The following is a 16,620-nucleotide window of genomic DNA, read 5'->3' as shown; positions in this document are numbered from 1 at the left end:
CTGAAGAACTAAGTGATAATAGGAATACCATGGCTAGTTTCAAAGTCACAATTGAACAGAGCTTTCTAGTTAATCACAAGGATCCAAGAATATAGGCCAAGCATATAGTTTGAAATGAAAGGGAAAATATTTTCATGAACTACTATCTGTCTTACATCATTGAATCCAATTTTTTGGGCAGTAGTATCATTATCAGCTGACTTATCTTTGGACCTACTGAAAATGAACAAGCATATACACGAACCACTGAATCCTTGGTCTAGGAGGAATTGGAACTAATAGTTTCTGAAAAATTGCTGATTTAGATTCCTTACACTCTTCACTCAGTAAAACTTCTTTTCCCTACCTTTCTAAGAGATCATTTTTAACTCTTCCCAAGAAATTTTCTCTCCTCTCTTCCTCTTCGCCCCTCATACTCCATATCTTTCTTCCAAATGACTTCCCTTTCCCCGGAACCCCTCCCTGACCTGCTTTGATATATAGCATATTCTCTCCATTCTCGATAATGCATTCTCAGCTTTGATTTCAAATTTCTGCTTTGTGATAAGACTCTCAGGATAACTTTCTTCACATACTACTTGCACTTCACACTGCTTTATTACATAATTTACTTTTCAAAATTAGTTCAATTTGTGTGCATCTTCAGATTGTCATTTAATGCTTAGGAAATTTTATCTATAAGTGTTGCAGATAAAAGTAACTTTTTATTAGTGGAATATATCACTTTGAACCTTTGCTTTCTAATGGCCTCTAGAAAAGATTAATGATATAATTGTAAAGCATTTAGCACAGTGCTTGGCACACAGTAGGGACTGCACTCAGTAAATTCTTGTTTCCTTCCTCAAAACTCCTCTGTGGCATGTTATGTTTCAGGGATCCAGTTAAGAATAATACCATCAGGCTGTCCTCTACCTTGTGCTCAAACTGTACTAAAACTCCTAGGAAGCAGAAAGTAAGAAAATAAAATAAAGCTTCCTTTTTATTTTATAGGAACCATTCTAGGTGACTTTCTAGTTCCTTTCTAGCATTAGGGATATTTTATACAAAATTTTCTATTAGGTAGTTTGTAAACTCACCCCAAATTTCATCTTAAAAGTATCACCATTTCCCCCCCTTCACCTTATATATATCAGCAGTATTTACAGAATTTTTATATTTTTCTATTAGAATTTTATTTACAAAATATTCCTTAAATGACAGGGCATTTGACTCCATCTCCAATTAACACCGAAAAAGAGAGATTAGTGATCACAGGATTCTTCTTTATCCCAAAGAAACCTGAGTATCATTTAAAAAAATCAGAAAGTCTTTTTGTTGCATCAAATTTTCCAATTTAAAGAGAATGAAAGCATGTACCTTTAGTTGCTATGGAATTTAATTTTTTAAATGTAAAAACATGCATTGTCCTCTTACTAAGTTCTAAAAGTATTTTTCCATGCATAGATAGTTATAATTTAAAGAATATCTTCAAACTCCTAGCAAGTTACGCTTTAAAAAAAAATAACAGGAAGTGGTTAAGTAAAATATCTTACAAAAAGGTTCTTGTATCAATCTGACTAAAATTTATAATTTATTTTATTATTTCTCTGAGAACAAGATATTGAACACATTTCCCATTAGAACATTAAATCACTTGAGTATTTTTACTCAATTATTTTAAACTCAGAAATTACAAAAGAGATAGCAAAGTGTTGCTATAGCACTTAAAATTTTTTTTAAATGAAGCACTTAAAAGCCTTTTATCTATAATACACTTAGTGGAGAATTACTAAGTGCTTATAAAAAGTGGCAGTAAAAGAGGAGAAAAATTGTCTTAGATTAAGTTAATAACTCAACTCTAAGTTATGAATGTCAGGATCTTATAGTAGCATTAACAGAATTGTTTAAATATAAAATTCCCTGTAAAAGTGGCTACATTTTACAATGATAGAAATCAATCTGAATATAAACTCTGAGCTATTAATATTATTACTAGAGTAGTATGGATAGTTGAAAACTCCTGAATCTTAAACAAAACTTTTAGAGATAACTGGCTTTGTTTAAAAAAAAAAAACAAAAAAAAAACCAAACATTTTTCTTCTACAATTTCAAAATGCTTATAAATTCCTGGTAAGTTTTTGTAAAAAGAGAACCAGCACTACATGATTCAAGACAGTGCTAAAAACCTGGCCAAGCCTATGCCTGTCTAGAACATAAGAAACCATGAAAGACATTCTGAGTTTCTCAATGGTTAAGCTGTATTACTGTACATTACTGTCTACTTGGACAAAGTTTCTGCCTTTAATATATACGTTTTTAACTGGTTAGCTTCCTATTGATTGTTTGTGGACTGATACCCCAGAGTCTTCCAAAATCCTTAAATTCTGAACTTTATAAAATCATAAAGCATTCAATCCCTTGTTCTTGAATCACTCCCATATTCCCCCCCAATATTATATAATACCGATATCATATATTGCATATATTTGGGAAAAAATTTTTAAAAAGACAAAGGAAAGTACTATTATCTAGAAAAGAATATATGGCATGGGCAACAAAAGAGTTGTAAAAAAAGAAATGGAAAATGGCATACAAATCAGAAGATAAGTACTTTGTAAGAGAAAGTGAAAATTTTAAAAGGATGGACTAATTTGGAGGCAATAAAGAATTTCCCCTTATAATATAGACCAGGCAGAATCATTTAGTACACATTTTTGTATAAAGACAAACACAACTAAAATTAAAATGGAAACAAAAAACTGGGACAAAACTTTTGCAGCTAGTTGTGCTCATGAGGGTCTCATTTTCAATATATAATTTCCTAAATAGTAAATGATATTAACTTATAGTTAAGAAAGAAATCCAAATTATCAATAGCCATATTAAAAAAAAAAAAATGTAACAGGTCATTAGTAAAGCAAACCTTAGTTTATACCTCCCATTCATTAGATTGATAAAATTTACCAAAAAAGGGGAAAATAAATATTAGAGAGAAATCAAGAATGTTGATATATGCTTATGAAATTATGACTTGGTATAGCCATTTTAGAAAGCAAGTTGGAACTAAGATGTACTAAATTGGTAAATTGGGCATAAATTTTGATCCAGTGATACCATTAGTAGCCCTATAACCTAAAAAGCTCAAAAAAAAAAAGAAAGAAAAAGAAAACAACATAATGTTTATGCAAGAAAATATGACCAAACGAAGAATATGACCAATGGTTATGTAATGCTATTGGGCCAAAAGAAATGAGGAAGGGAATAGCTTCAGAGGGATGTGGAACGATTTGTATATACTGATGCAGAATGAAGTGAGCAGAACCATGACAACAATTTATGAATAGTAACATTGTAAAAATGAACAACTTTGAAAGCATGAGAATTCTTAATTCAACGAATAACCATAATTCCAGAGGACTGAAGATGAAGCATGTTAGCTACTTTTTGACAAAGAAGTAATTCACTCAAGATGCAGAATGAGACATATGTTGCTTGAATATGCATGAAATTAGAAATATTTTGTTTTTCAATGGTGAACATAGATGGGGAGAGAAAATTGATTTTAGTTTATTAAAAAAGCAACAACACTTTAATAAAAACAAATCACTGGGCCCTCCTCAACTATCTATAAAGTTAATTAAGATAAATAATTTAATATGATCCGAGAGCTTTTTCTTTTCTTTTTCTTGTGGAACAAATACAAAAGCTCTGGTTCATTTTTGAAACTCTTTATAGTTTGGATTCTTCTGACTTGCCTATTTTTTTCACTTTCTAGTCTCCTTACATCTTACTTTCCTCCACTGTACTTTGCTTCCCTACCTTTTTTCACAAAAAGATACCCTATTTCTCAAAATCCATGCATTTTCACTGACTGTTACCCATACTTGGAATGCCTTTCCTCTTTTTTCCCCTTCCATTAATAGATACACTATGGACAAGCATATCCTATAAACCTTAGCACCAAACTTTTCTAATAGGAAATTTTCTTATAAGTTTTTGGGCAATTTAAACAAATTTTCAATTAGGATATCTTTATAACCACACCAGAGTTTATTTGACCATTTGGTATCAAATGAGTGATGTAACTAAAAGGAAAACTTTCTCCAAAAGAATTGTGAACAAAATTCTCAATGACGTTTACTTCGTTCTACCTAAATTTCCTTAAAAACCAAATCTTAATTATATGCATCATCAAACAAAGTCAGATATGCTGACAGTCAAAATAAGTTCAAGTAGGATAAAATAGTCATGCCAAGAGGGACTCAAATTAATTTTTAGTATTGAAAAGCTAATTATATAGTAATGATAGATGATAGATATAATTTAATATCATGGTCTCTGAATTAAATGGTTCTCCCCAGAGAAGTGAAGGGAAAAACAATCATTAACTGTCTTCCAGATGAAGAAGAAGCAGAAACACTGCTACTCCTGTTATTCAAATTTCTCAGCAATATTATGCTAATTAGTGGATCCAGTGAAGATGTACAATTCAGAACCCATAGAAGGGGCTGCTGAGTATGTTATTAGTATGCAGCATTGACACATATTCCTTCATTAATTTTCCAATCTGATACTTCACTAGGGTATAGAAAGGACTGGGTTCTTGAAGGCTGTCAGTGAAATAAAAGCTTTTGAAGGTTCAACCAAGGCAGAAAGTCTCTTGGGCTATGAGTCTAGCAACAGATTGCCTGTCTTAAATAAATTCAGAAATGTCACCTTAAGAGTGCTGTCTATATCAATTTATGAAAATGACCGTTAAGGAATAAAGATGCTACAATTCCTTCCACTGGGTAGAATATACACATTGACTAAATACAAATGCTAAGCATACTCTTTGATCTAATTAGGCGAGAACAAGGATATGCAAAAATGCTTTTTTTATATTTATATATTTATATATATAATATATATGAAAAATATATTATATATATAATTATATATATAACATAATTATATAACATATATAATATGTATTATATATATATAATATATATTTATATATTTTTATATTTTATTTTTTTATATTATATACATAGCTATTTTATTGTACAGATCTGAGACTGATTCTCTCACTTTGATTTAAATCTAAGTGTCTAGCCTTATAAAAATTTTACTTTTGCTGAGAGACTAGATTGGAAAAAACAAATTGGAGGTAGGGAGAGGTTGACTCTAAACTTTTGGTTATGGTGTTTATTTGCTAAATCAGGTGTGTCTTATAGACAAATGACATTGAAGAGAGAAAAGAGATAATATTAAGCTCTTTTACATTTGTTTCACCATGCTGTTATATTAAAGGATTTACTATGTAGTCACTGCAAAATGTGATTGAGGTTTTCAGAGTCAAAGTCTGACTTTTGAGGATTCCATGTAAAAATTAAACTAAGAAACATAAAACTTTAAAAAAGGAATACACATTAAATAAACACATCATCCTATATGTAATACAAATAAGCTAATTCTGATTGCCCATGAATTCCAGTGATTGTATTTCATTCTCCATAACGTTTTGTGCCAAAGGAAAAATATTAATTTTGGAAACATTATTTCAGATAATACTGGGACTACTTCAACCTTAATGGAAAATTAGGTGTGTATATGAATTCTCATTTGGATTTCTATGTTTCAAAATTCTATTTTTAATATATCAAAAAGTGTTTTCTTTGACTATACCACATAACTTTCTGGGAAATAAATTAATTTAAACAAAATTTGAATTGGGAACAACTTAGGAAATTCTATGGAATTAAGGATCACTGGACTTCAAATACTATTCTACTTTCATCATTATTAAGGAAATTTGGCCCATTCCTAAAGGGTGGTTTATATTTTTATATTAATTCCTCTATAAAACATTAGAAGACTTCATATATGACATATATCTTTCCCCCCAAAATTGTTTTCAATCCTGGAGGTTGTGTTCTTTTGTCAAAAAGAGTTCGCTTATTCCCACTAATGATTTAATTAGAACATATGGCAAAAATGTTTATAAAAATAAAATGTGGAATGAAATAGCCATTTTATGAATTTATAGTTCAACTGATGGACAAAATCAAATATTAAAAAAAAAAAAAACAATGTCAACTAAAATTGTAAGAGATGAGATTCTTTGATGATTTAAATATATAACTCCATCTGAATTTATAATGGAACAAGTTATTTCCAAGTACAACACTGACCATGCAAAGCATAGCCATGCAGAAAGTCACATGCTCAACATCCATTAACACAGCTGAATAGGTTACTGGTAATACCCCCTCTCTCATTTACAGAATCACACAGTATCTGAACCAAAAGAATCCGGTCATTAAGTCCAAATTATACTTGAATCAGAATGCCTCCTAAAACATATCAATCAAGTGGTCACCCACTTGTTACTTCTGGATATTTCTATTGAGTATAAGTGTTTCCTTTTATCAAGCCTAAATTTTCTTTTTAGTAATTTGTACTCAACTAACTGCTCCTAGTTCTGCCTTCTAGGTTGAGGCAGTACATATTTAACTCCTTTTCCATGATGACATCCCTTTAAATATGTGGAAAGCAACTATTCTGTTTCTCCTAACTCTTCTCTTTTCCACAGAATAAGCAAACTGTTTAATAAATTTCCCCTGTTGAAACATGCAAGTAAACTTCTTTTGCTTTTAATCAAAAGGGTCATTCCTTTCAATTAAATGCTTGGAGTAAGTTCAGAAAGAAGCTCCTTTGATTCTGACAACACAAGAAGAAAATAATGCAGAGGGGGAAAAATTCCTACAACTAATTTCCTTTAGGGCAGGGTTTGAGAGAAAGACAGGCAACTAAATATAGTGAAAGTGAAACAATGTGTTGATTTCATTGAACACTTTGTTTTAGAGTTATCTAACAAATTATAAAATATGAAAACAAAACAAAAATCAGTCTAAGACTGTACAGTACCATGTGTGGATTAGGTGCAAAAAACAAACTATTTTTCTATCTTAAAATAATTATCCTGATAATAGTAAAGATTCAGAACTATCTTCTTGGTATGTAAGATTCCTCTTAAGTAACGTATCTGGCAAAACATTGTGTTTTGGAGTTCTACATTGTTTTTGCTTTCCAAATGAAGCAAAACGGGAATTATGAAATCCCTTTCCCTGCTGTGAATTCTGTATTTCTGCTGCTACTACAGAAAGAGGCAAAATATTAAGCTGCTAGTAAGAGCAAAAAGAAAGAAGACAAGGATCTAGGAATTAAGAGTAAAAGAATTAAGTCATTGCCTCTTTCTGTCAGGAATGGAAGGCAAAGGTCTTTCTAATTTAGCAAACACTTATCCAGTTTCAAGAGGATTTTCTCCCTTCCTAGAAAAATGTTGGCTTTTTCAATTATATTCTGACATTTGAGCCATTTTTCAATTCTAACTCTGATAATTTTTCTGCTGGCCAACTTGATCACTTCATTCAAGGCATCTTTTTCCATTTACACAGTTACTTGCGTGGTCTCTAAAAAGTTGGAGCAAGAAGTATTTATTTTTATTTATTTTAATATGGTAGGTCATTATTCCAGCTTCTTAGTTATTAGACCAACCCAGGTGGTCTGTGATACCTGATATGACGATCTCAGGGACATCCAGAATGTTGCCAAATGAAGCAGTTTTACGATGGCCCCGTTTAGGCTTGGAACAGGCTGCAAAAACACACATATACAATACACATGCAACCACTACAAATAGTAACATATAGAATGATTAACTACTGAAACAGAATACTTTTTACTATAGTTATGTTGACACCATGCAAAACTACATGCAGAACTAACTTTTCATCCATGCTCACAAAAGAAAAGCAGAGATTAAAAGCGAACCACAACTATCAATTACAACATTTCAAACACATTAGTGTGAATTAAGCCAAGATAAAAAACAGACAAAGACAGACAAAGATGGACAAAGCTGCATGGCAATGAGGAGGGAATTATCTAAAAATGTTCGGGGGGGAGTGGGAGAGTAGAGTGGTGGTGTGTGCTTAAATTTGACAATTTAGCATTATATGAGATACTGGAGTGCTGAGGGGGAAGATCAAAGTACATAAGTTATCAATAGTATGTTTCTTACACAATATATGTATATATGTATGTACATATGTATAGGATACTATTCTTTTTTTGAACATGCCTATCAGTCCTATAGAGTAAAACTAAATGTAACTGAAAAACCTTTGTAAAAAAGACAAATTATTTCTAACCTTTCATAAAACTCTTATAAGCACACAAAATTGTTCTTAAATGGATCTTATGAAAACATATCTAGCTAGATTTGTAATACTTTCAAAAGCAAACTAAATTGCAATTCATCTCAAAGACAAAGCACTCCTACCATGTCTTAAGTATATGTAAGCCCATCAACCCTTGATCAACAGGGTCAATTTTGAATATTAAGCAGTTCACTTACTCTAAAAAGTGATTCCAGACTAAAAGCCTCCCACCATCATAGAAATACTATAATATAGGAAACTCCATCCCCCCTTCCCCCCGGGATTTGTGGGTTTTTTTTTTTTTGATTATCTGGTCAATTTTCTATCATGACAAAGGGAAAACCATGTAGTTAGGTAGAATAAAATCAAAGTAACTGAAAATTTGGCTAGGAAAAAAGGTACAGATTTTAATTAACTCCATTATATTAAATAAGCATGTACCTTTTAAGTTCTGATGCTCTATCTTTCATGAAGACATATTTTAAGAATGCGAAAAGATAAAACTATATCAGTATAAATAAAACTATTTTCTTTAAGAATTCTATAAAAAAAAAAAAAAAAACACTCAGTATTTCTCCAAATGAAAAATAACTACAGTTAACTCAATTATCCATGCTCATATGGGTAACAGCAGGCAGGGAGGACTATCTAATCTTGGGTTTCAGAACAAAGTTTTCTGCCAAACTTAAAACAAAATATTTTGTCATTCAGTAGGAAATAACCTACACAAATCACATCACTTACAATCTATTGGCAGAGATATAACAATCTTTGGCAAGAATTTAGGTTTCTTTCAATAATTTTTTTTCAGTTTAGATATGAGCTTAATTATGCTTGACAAAGGCTTTGTTTGATATGAACAACTGCTTTAAAGTAAACTGCAGCATTTCCATTTTTCCTATAAACTTGAAGAAATATGTTTATTTTCAAATTAATTTTTAAAATTTTTTAACAATTGGTAACAAATATATCCTTAAAATGAACCAGCTAAAAACTTAGAAAGTACACTGTCAATTCAATTTCTATTTTGTTTTGTTAAGACAAAAAGGAAAAAACCACAACACCAAGCAACCATCACCAGACACCCACTAGGGAGAAAACACAAATCATTACTACAACAAATATATAACAAATAAGTATATTTGAAAACTTATTCACATGAAAAATACTTGCTATTAATCTCCACCTCAGATACCTGCATTTCCTTTTTTACCTGTGGAAGCAGCTATTCTTGCTTCTATTTCAGACATGTCAGCACTCATCCTCTTGCCCTCTGATGATGGTGGCAAGCTTTCCACACTGCTCCCTCGAGATGCTCCCAAGCTTAAACGCCCAGAATCGCTCTGTTAAAATTTTAGAATTGTTTGAATAACTAATGCTTTGAAAATTTATGGGCAATCTGGAGGGAGGAGAGTGCTAACTGGGGCCTTTTCAAGATTATCTCCTCTAGAAAACCATAGAAGATTGGAAAATTTTAAGACACTGAAAATATTCATAAGTGCAGCCAGTATATTTCTGGGAGATAGCTGTCCTCCATTTGTTAAATGATCTTTGCTAAAATTCCTTAAAGTACAAAAATAAAATTGTTGAAGTAAACTCAAGTGGATAACTTGTAATAAAGCAAAACAAATATTAATATCACTAAAAGCAGGTTTGCTCTTGATTCCTATATATGAGCAGGCCAAAATATAAAACGTGGCTTAAGATTTATACTTACTATCTGGTAACAGGAGATTTTGTTAGCTCTTGACAAGAAAGATGCCATTTAAGATGGGAAAAGACAATGTTAATTATAAGGGAGAATAACAGAATGATGGAATGCAGATTTATGAAAAATTAATTTTATAACTGGGCCTATGCAGGCTGATCTACCTGTTTAAATAATAAGAGGACAGAGAACTATATAAAATAATGGATACTGTACAAAACAACAGGGGCAGACAACATAGAGAAAATAAAGCATTTCAAAAATTAATCAGTTCAATTTAAGTAGAAATGATTATATTACTGACAACATAGAGATAATTTTTCACTCAACAAACCTGTTGTTTAGCTTGATTTTTCAACAATTTTGATTCTAAGCGCTTAATGGTATCATTTGTTGCTGGAATCTGTTCCATATTAGTGTCACTCTTGTTACTGGTATTTGTAGAAGTGATGTCCATGAATGAACCTATGAAAGCAAAATTAATTTGAAATAATATATAATGTTGTGAGGAGTGATATGTAAATCTTATAGCAATATAATGCTATTTTTGGTGGTATTTTGATGGTATAAATTTTTTTTTTGCCTGAGGCAGTTGGGTTTAAGTGACTTGCCCAGGGCCACTTAAGTGAGTGTTAAGTGTCTGAGACTAGATTTGAACTTAGGTCCTCCTGACTTCAGGGGTGGTACTCTATCCACTGTGCCACCTAGCTGTCCCATGGTATAATTTTTTAACAGTAATAACAGTATCAATACACTTTACATATTGCTATCACTTCCAACATGAAATATAAAATCCTTTGGCACTCAGAAGCCTTCACAACCTGCCTTCTCCCTCCAAACTTTTCTAGTCTTCTTATACTTATAACTCTTTTTAATGTGTCCCCATGTACAGTGTAGTCCAATACCACTGTGCTCCTTGCTTTTCCTTGAACAAGACACTCCATCTTCCAACTCTGGACAATTTCACTGGCTGTCCTAAGAATGCAATGCTCTTCCTCCCAATATCTGGCCTCCTGGATTTCCTGCCTTCAAGTCCCAGCTAAAATCCCCTCTTCTATAGGAAACCTTTTCTGAGTCCTCTTAATTCTAGTGCCTTCTTTCTATTGAGGCTTCCCCTCTTGTCTTCTTCCATTAGACTGTAAACTGTTTCAAATTAGGCTTTTCGTGTTCTCATTTGTATCCCTAACACTTAGTATAGTGGTGGGCATATAGATAATGTTTACTGTATTTTATTAGGAAAGTTTATACTCATGTGAATAAATATGAAGAACAAGATGCAGTAGGAGTGGGAAGGGGAATTGTGGATAATGGTAGGAGATCTTTGTTTGTTATAGATTATCTAGAAAGAAATCTTGATCCTCTTCTTTGACCTCTACTGTATCTGAGACTGTTGAACATCTTCTCTCCTGGCTCCTGTTTGTTTACTGTGTGGCAGCTTCTTCTCAGTTTGCTCTGCTTCAATCATCATCCAAGCTCAATTTTGTATGTATATAATAATAAGGTCCTAGGCTCTCTTCTATCTCTACACTTCCCTCAGTCATCTCATCATCTTTAATTAGTCATTTTTATTAAAATCATTCTCAAATCTACATTTGCAGCCCTCACCACAGTCCTGAGAAGTTGGACATTTCTATTTCAATGTGCCACAGGCATTTTAAACTTACCAAATCTAAAACCAAACTCAATTTCCTTATCTCTTTTAAACCTAGTCCTTTTTGTTTCACTATTTCTGTTATGAGATAGCTTTCTAGTAACCCAAGTTTACATCCTTGGTTCACACTCCTCAATTCTATACTTTACTTTGTTCAATGTGGGCCAAGCCTTGCTGATTCTATCTCTACAACATCTCACAGGTCTGCTTTCCTTTTTTCAGTCATATGGTACCTACCTAGCCAGGACCTCATCAATTACCTGCACTATTGCAATGACTGCTTAATTGGCTTCTCTGCTTTTAGTCTTCAACTTCTCATATATCTTTTATAAAGACGTCTCCCCACCCCCAACAAACATTTTTAAAGCTCAAGTCTGACCTGACTCCAACTGCTTCAGTATCTCTCTTCTACATCTGGTTAGAATACAAATTCCTTAGCTCAGCATTTATAACTCTTCACAATCTGGTTCCAACCTTTGCTTTCAGACCACTCCTCACACTTCATATTCTTTCCAAACTGTCTTGCCTGCTGCTCTCTACACACAAAATTTCATTTTTTCTTTTCATGCTTTTATATAGGCTATGCCTGCTATCCTTAGAATGCTTTCCTTTGTTAGGTTTACTAGTATCTGTAAATCCTTTCAAGGTTCAATTCATGGGCCAGGCTTTCTAGATCTGAGTCCATAAAGAAAGATTTCAAAAGGAGATATAAGGAGGCAGCATACTTCAGGTTTTGCAGACTACATATACAAAAGCAAGAAGATGGCAGGGGCAGGACAAGAGTTAGTCAGATTGGGAAAGACCCAACATAGCAGGCTATCAAAACTGGTTTATTTTATGTACAATAGTGAATGAAGATGCTTAAGTAGAGGAAGCTTTTATACATTCTAAAATAATCTGAGTAAGGGAAACACACTAGTACAATAAGATTATGTTGGCAATTAGACCAGACAAAAATGATACTAGAAGTTGGGGAAACACTTCAGGACTCTATTTTATTAGTCCAGGCAAGTGGATGTGAATGAGAGTAATGAAAGGAAAGGAAAAAAAAAAATCTAAATTCATATGACTTTAAGAAATTATAATGCGCTCCCTGAATTTTGGGAACCTTAAACAAATGGTATCAGTAGTTAGGTATCTGAGCTTGGAGAAAGATTCCCAAGGACACCACTAGATAAAGTTTTACACCTGAGAAAAATTATTCCTTGCTATTATTTTGGAAGGCTCTCTTAATATATATGGGCTTTATATCTTTTTTTTCTCATAATCCTGTAGTTGCTGTGTAAGTCCTCATAGTCATAATTGGAAAAAACAAAACAAAACAAAACAAAAAAAAACAGTATAAAGTCAACATTCCCAACAAAGAAAGTTTTCTTAAGTTGTAGTTTGAATTTATATTTGTAACTTCAAATTTTAGAAAGCAAAGCTCCCACATAAATTAAATTAAAAAACAAAATTACATCTGAATTTTAAATTAAAATGATTTAAAACTAAACTTTGTGAAGCATAGTTTTTGTTAGGTTTATGATACTTTTTTTTGATGACCACAAAATTTAGCTACCATCATCATTTATTATAAAACAAGATTTGTGAAATGTAATGAGAAATACTTCAGCTTGTCAACTAAATATTCATAGAAGTGAGTCAAATTTAGTTTTCCTCCTTTATATCCCCTCCATAAAAAGAAAGAAAAAGACAAAAGTCAACACCAAAATGATATCCAACCCATTTACAAATAATCATGCAAGAATTCAGACTTATTAGTCATTCTTTATTGTCTACAATGCCTTTTTTGGTCTGGATATCAGTGACATAGACTGATGCACCTGAAAACTAAAATTGCATTCAATCATATGAAATGAAGAAAAACAAATCCAAATCTAGATGTGATTCTTTGCTTATTGATGATAATTTTGTAGGTTTAGAGAAAATCAAGTTAGTACTATTTTAATTTCTTCACATACCTGTACTTGTGGCAGAGTTACTTTGTCCTTCATCTGAATACTGACAAGGATATTGTAATGGCTCATCTGCTCCTGGAAAGTACTGTATTAAAAAAAATGTAAATTACAATTTAACATGATTTGATATACAAGTCAAATATGCTACAATTCATTCACTTAATAACCAATTATTAAACGTCCACTATGTAATGAGGACTTTGATTATTTTATTGTAGCAAACTCAATGCCAGATTCTCCCAACACATAAAACAGGGTCAGAGCTGGATATTAGATATTTATCATTTTTTATATATCTGGTCTATATCTTAACATGGCTAATACCATAGTAAATATAGCTTCTCAATATTCAGTAATTAAAGGAACTGAAATATATTCTAAAAAAGAAAGATAAATACTTCTTTTGAACCACAGATAAAAACATCTTATAATCACAACATAATGAGTATATTCATTATAAAATTTTCTTAAATTAGACTAAAATGTTCTTTTTCTTTGAACTAAGTTGCCCATTTTGGCACAAGTGTTTTCTGTTGTCCTGGAAATATTAAGAAAATCATAGCATTATGCATGTTTATCTTATTTCGCATCTGCCAACTGGTGATTCTATAAAAAAAAGACTAACAAAAAATATACATTTAGATAGTGGTTTCAAAGTTGCAAAATACTTTCTTCAACAACCTATGTAACATGGTTAGTGCGTGCTTTATTTTCCTCATTTTGCAAATGAGGAAAATGTAGCTCTAAAAGGTTAGATGACTGTCATGGTTATAGAATTATAAAGTATAGAAAAGGGAGAATTCAAACCAAAGTAAGCCAAATCTATCATTCTAGCCACTGCATTATGATACTGATGTCTTTTAAAAGAATGATTTTTTTTTTCCTGAGGCAATTTGGGTTAAGTGACTTTGCCCAGGGTCACACAGCTAGGAAGTGTTAAGTGTCTGAGACTAAATTTGAATTCAGCACCTCCTGACAGGTGCTCCATCCACTGCATCACCTAGCCGTCCCCAAGAGTATGAATTTTTATGACATAGAAGTGAGCTTGATTATGACATAGAAGTGAAGAGCTTGATTTAAAAAAAAAAAAAAAAAAAAAAAAAAATTCACCCCAAACCATAGAGGAACTGCCTAGTAAATGTAATTTTAAAATGAAAGTACTTAAATACAAAGAAATTTTTGTTAAGAATATAAATCTTTTCTTATATGTACAGGACTAATTCCTCATAATAAAATACAAAAAATAATTAGTCAAGGACGTATTACAGTCATAGAAAATTAGAATTAGAAGGACCTCAGATCTTTTAAAAATATAACTTTCAAGTTATGAGGAAATTAAAACCTAGAAAATGACTTGTTCAACATCAAATAGTTCCTTAGTGACAAAGCCAGAAACAGACCTTGGGCCTCCTGATTCTTGATCAAATGAGCATTAACTTACAACTCCCTTAAATTAAATTAAAAAAAAAAAAAAAATATATATATATATATATAAATAATTTCATGTAAATGAAACTTTCCCAAATCTCAAACCCAAATCCCCCTCAAAAGAAGAGTTATACCCGCATCAAGTGAGTCATTATTTTCACAATTTCCTCCATGGAAGGTCTTTGTGAAGGATCCTTTGACCAACACCTAGTCATTAAGCTTTCAATAGGCTTGGGCAAATTTTTGATCAGTGGGGGTCGAGTACCTAAAATTAGAGACAAAATATAAACATTTAGTGTATTTACACTAATGACTTTGTAGGTACAAGCAACTCCCAAGTTACTAAGAATTTGTTCTCCAAAAATTTGCAAATTGGTTCCAACTCTGAATTTTTTAAAGTAATGTTTTAAATGGTTGTTTGGTTCATGGTTATGTGGGGGTGGGGTAGGGGTGGAGAAGGACATTTGTACCTGTTGAATAATTTTATATTTCAAATAATTAATCATTATGTGTGACCATTTTATGGGAAAGTATATTTGAAATTCCAATTCAGAATGTTGAGTACCATTATTCTCTTTAATGATATAGCTTGAGGCAGAGTGGCTAGTAGGAAGGGATAGATTACAAGAGGTATAGAGTGAGAGGGGAGAAGAATGGTAGAGATAAGACATAGGCTGAGACAAGGGGTTTTTTCATTCAGCTTCAATTTGGTTCCCTCTTTATCTCTTTTTGTTCTAAGAATGAAAGGACCAGGATCAAGCTACTTTCCATTCTCTGGTCACTATCTATCTTGTCTCTCCTTCCTTTTTGCTTATTAGAGAATAAACTGTAGTCACATAAGCATCTCAATGGGCAGTTATCTAGAGTTTTTAGTGCTTAAAAACAAAGGGAGTGATAGGAAAGAAGATGTTGCCCTCTTGTGCCATATTTACCTTTTCTTTTCTCCCCAACTTGGACTGTCTTAGAAAAAAATCAAAATCACAAATAGGTATTAACAATGAGTCACTGTCATTAAAAAGAGTGAAGATTCACCTACATTTATTTCACAGGCAAATCAGAATCAGGTTATGCTGAAATTTCATGTGAGAAATGAAATGTTAAGTCTTATTAATGGAGGCTGTAGGAGGAAGCTCTGGAGTCAAAGCATCTTCCCTAATGCTTGCTACTATTCATGTAAGCTCAGGCAAGTCATTGATTCTCTTTGGGCTTGGTTTTTCTCATCTATGAGAAATGAGACAAGGTCTCTTCCAGCTCTAGATTTGAGACTGGGGTGGAGGTAGAGGGGGATGAGACTCTGGCAGTGATGGGGAAGTAGTAGTAGTCAGAAAAGAAGGATAACAGAATTTGATCTTGCCCTGCTACTACCAATTGTACACCAAGAATTCTGCTCTGGGAAAAGATGAGAAACAGGGATAGAATTGCTGGTTGGGAGGTGAAAAACAAAACAAAAACAATTCATGTTGCTAGCTGGAGAGTAGAAAATTAAATGACTGTGAGGAAATAAAAAGAATCCCCAAGGTGTCAACTAGCATCTGTGGTAGATGTCATTTAGTACAAGTAGGTAAAGATCCTTCATTTATTTCAGAAATAATATTTTCTTTTGAATATTATTTTACTAAACTTATTAAAAATCTACAGACAAGAACATTCTCCAACTCCTTGATACTCAAAATAATTTTCTATTAG

The 16,620-nt window shown here is 32.2% G+C and overlaps 1 protein-coding gene across 5 annotated transcripts in view; it reads right to left on the bottom strand.

Annotated features, from left to right (window-relative positions):
* The window catches only part of MAP3K7 (mitogen-activated protein kinase kinase kinase 7), a 75,600-nt gene that overhangs the window by 24,845 nt on the left and 34,135 nt on the right, over positions 1-16,620 (bottom strand). For 3 of the 5 annotated variants that reach the window (XM_074310283.1, XM_074310284.1, XM_074310287.1), the window contains 5 exons: positions 15,069-15,199; positions 13,510-13,591; positions 10,229-10,359; positions 9,400-9,529; positions 7,540-7,620 (listed from right to left, as the gene is read on the bottom strand). In XM_074310283.1, coding sequence (XP_074166384.1) covers positions 7,540-7,620; positions 9,400-9,529; positions 10,229-10,359; positions 13,510-13,591; positions 15,069-15,199 — 555 coding nt within the window. The remainder of the gene's footprint in view (positions 1-7,539; positions 7,621-9,399; positions 9,530-10,228; positions 10,360-13,509; positions 13,592-15,068; positions 15,200-16,620) is intronic. The other 2 variants (XM_074310285.1, XM_074310286.1) reach the window with 1 other exon arrangement.

Source organism: Sminthopsis crassicaudata, chromosome 4 (genome assembly GCF_048593235.1).
Source record: "Sminthopsis crassicaudata isolate SCR6 chromosome 4, ASM4859323v1, whole genome shotgun sequence".
Classification (NCBI taxonomy): domain Eukaryota; kingdom Metazoa; phylum Chordata; class Mammalia; order Dasyuromorphia; family Dasyuridae; genus Sminthopsis; species Sminthopsis crassicaudata.
Note: the sequence above shows the minus strand (reverse complement) of the source record. Positions and strands in the feature narration are given on the sequence as shown.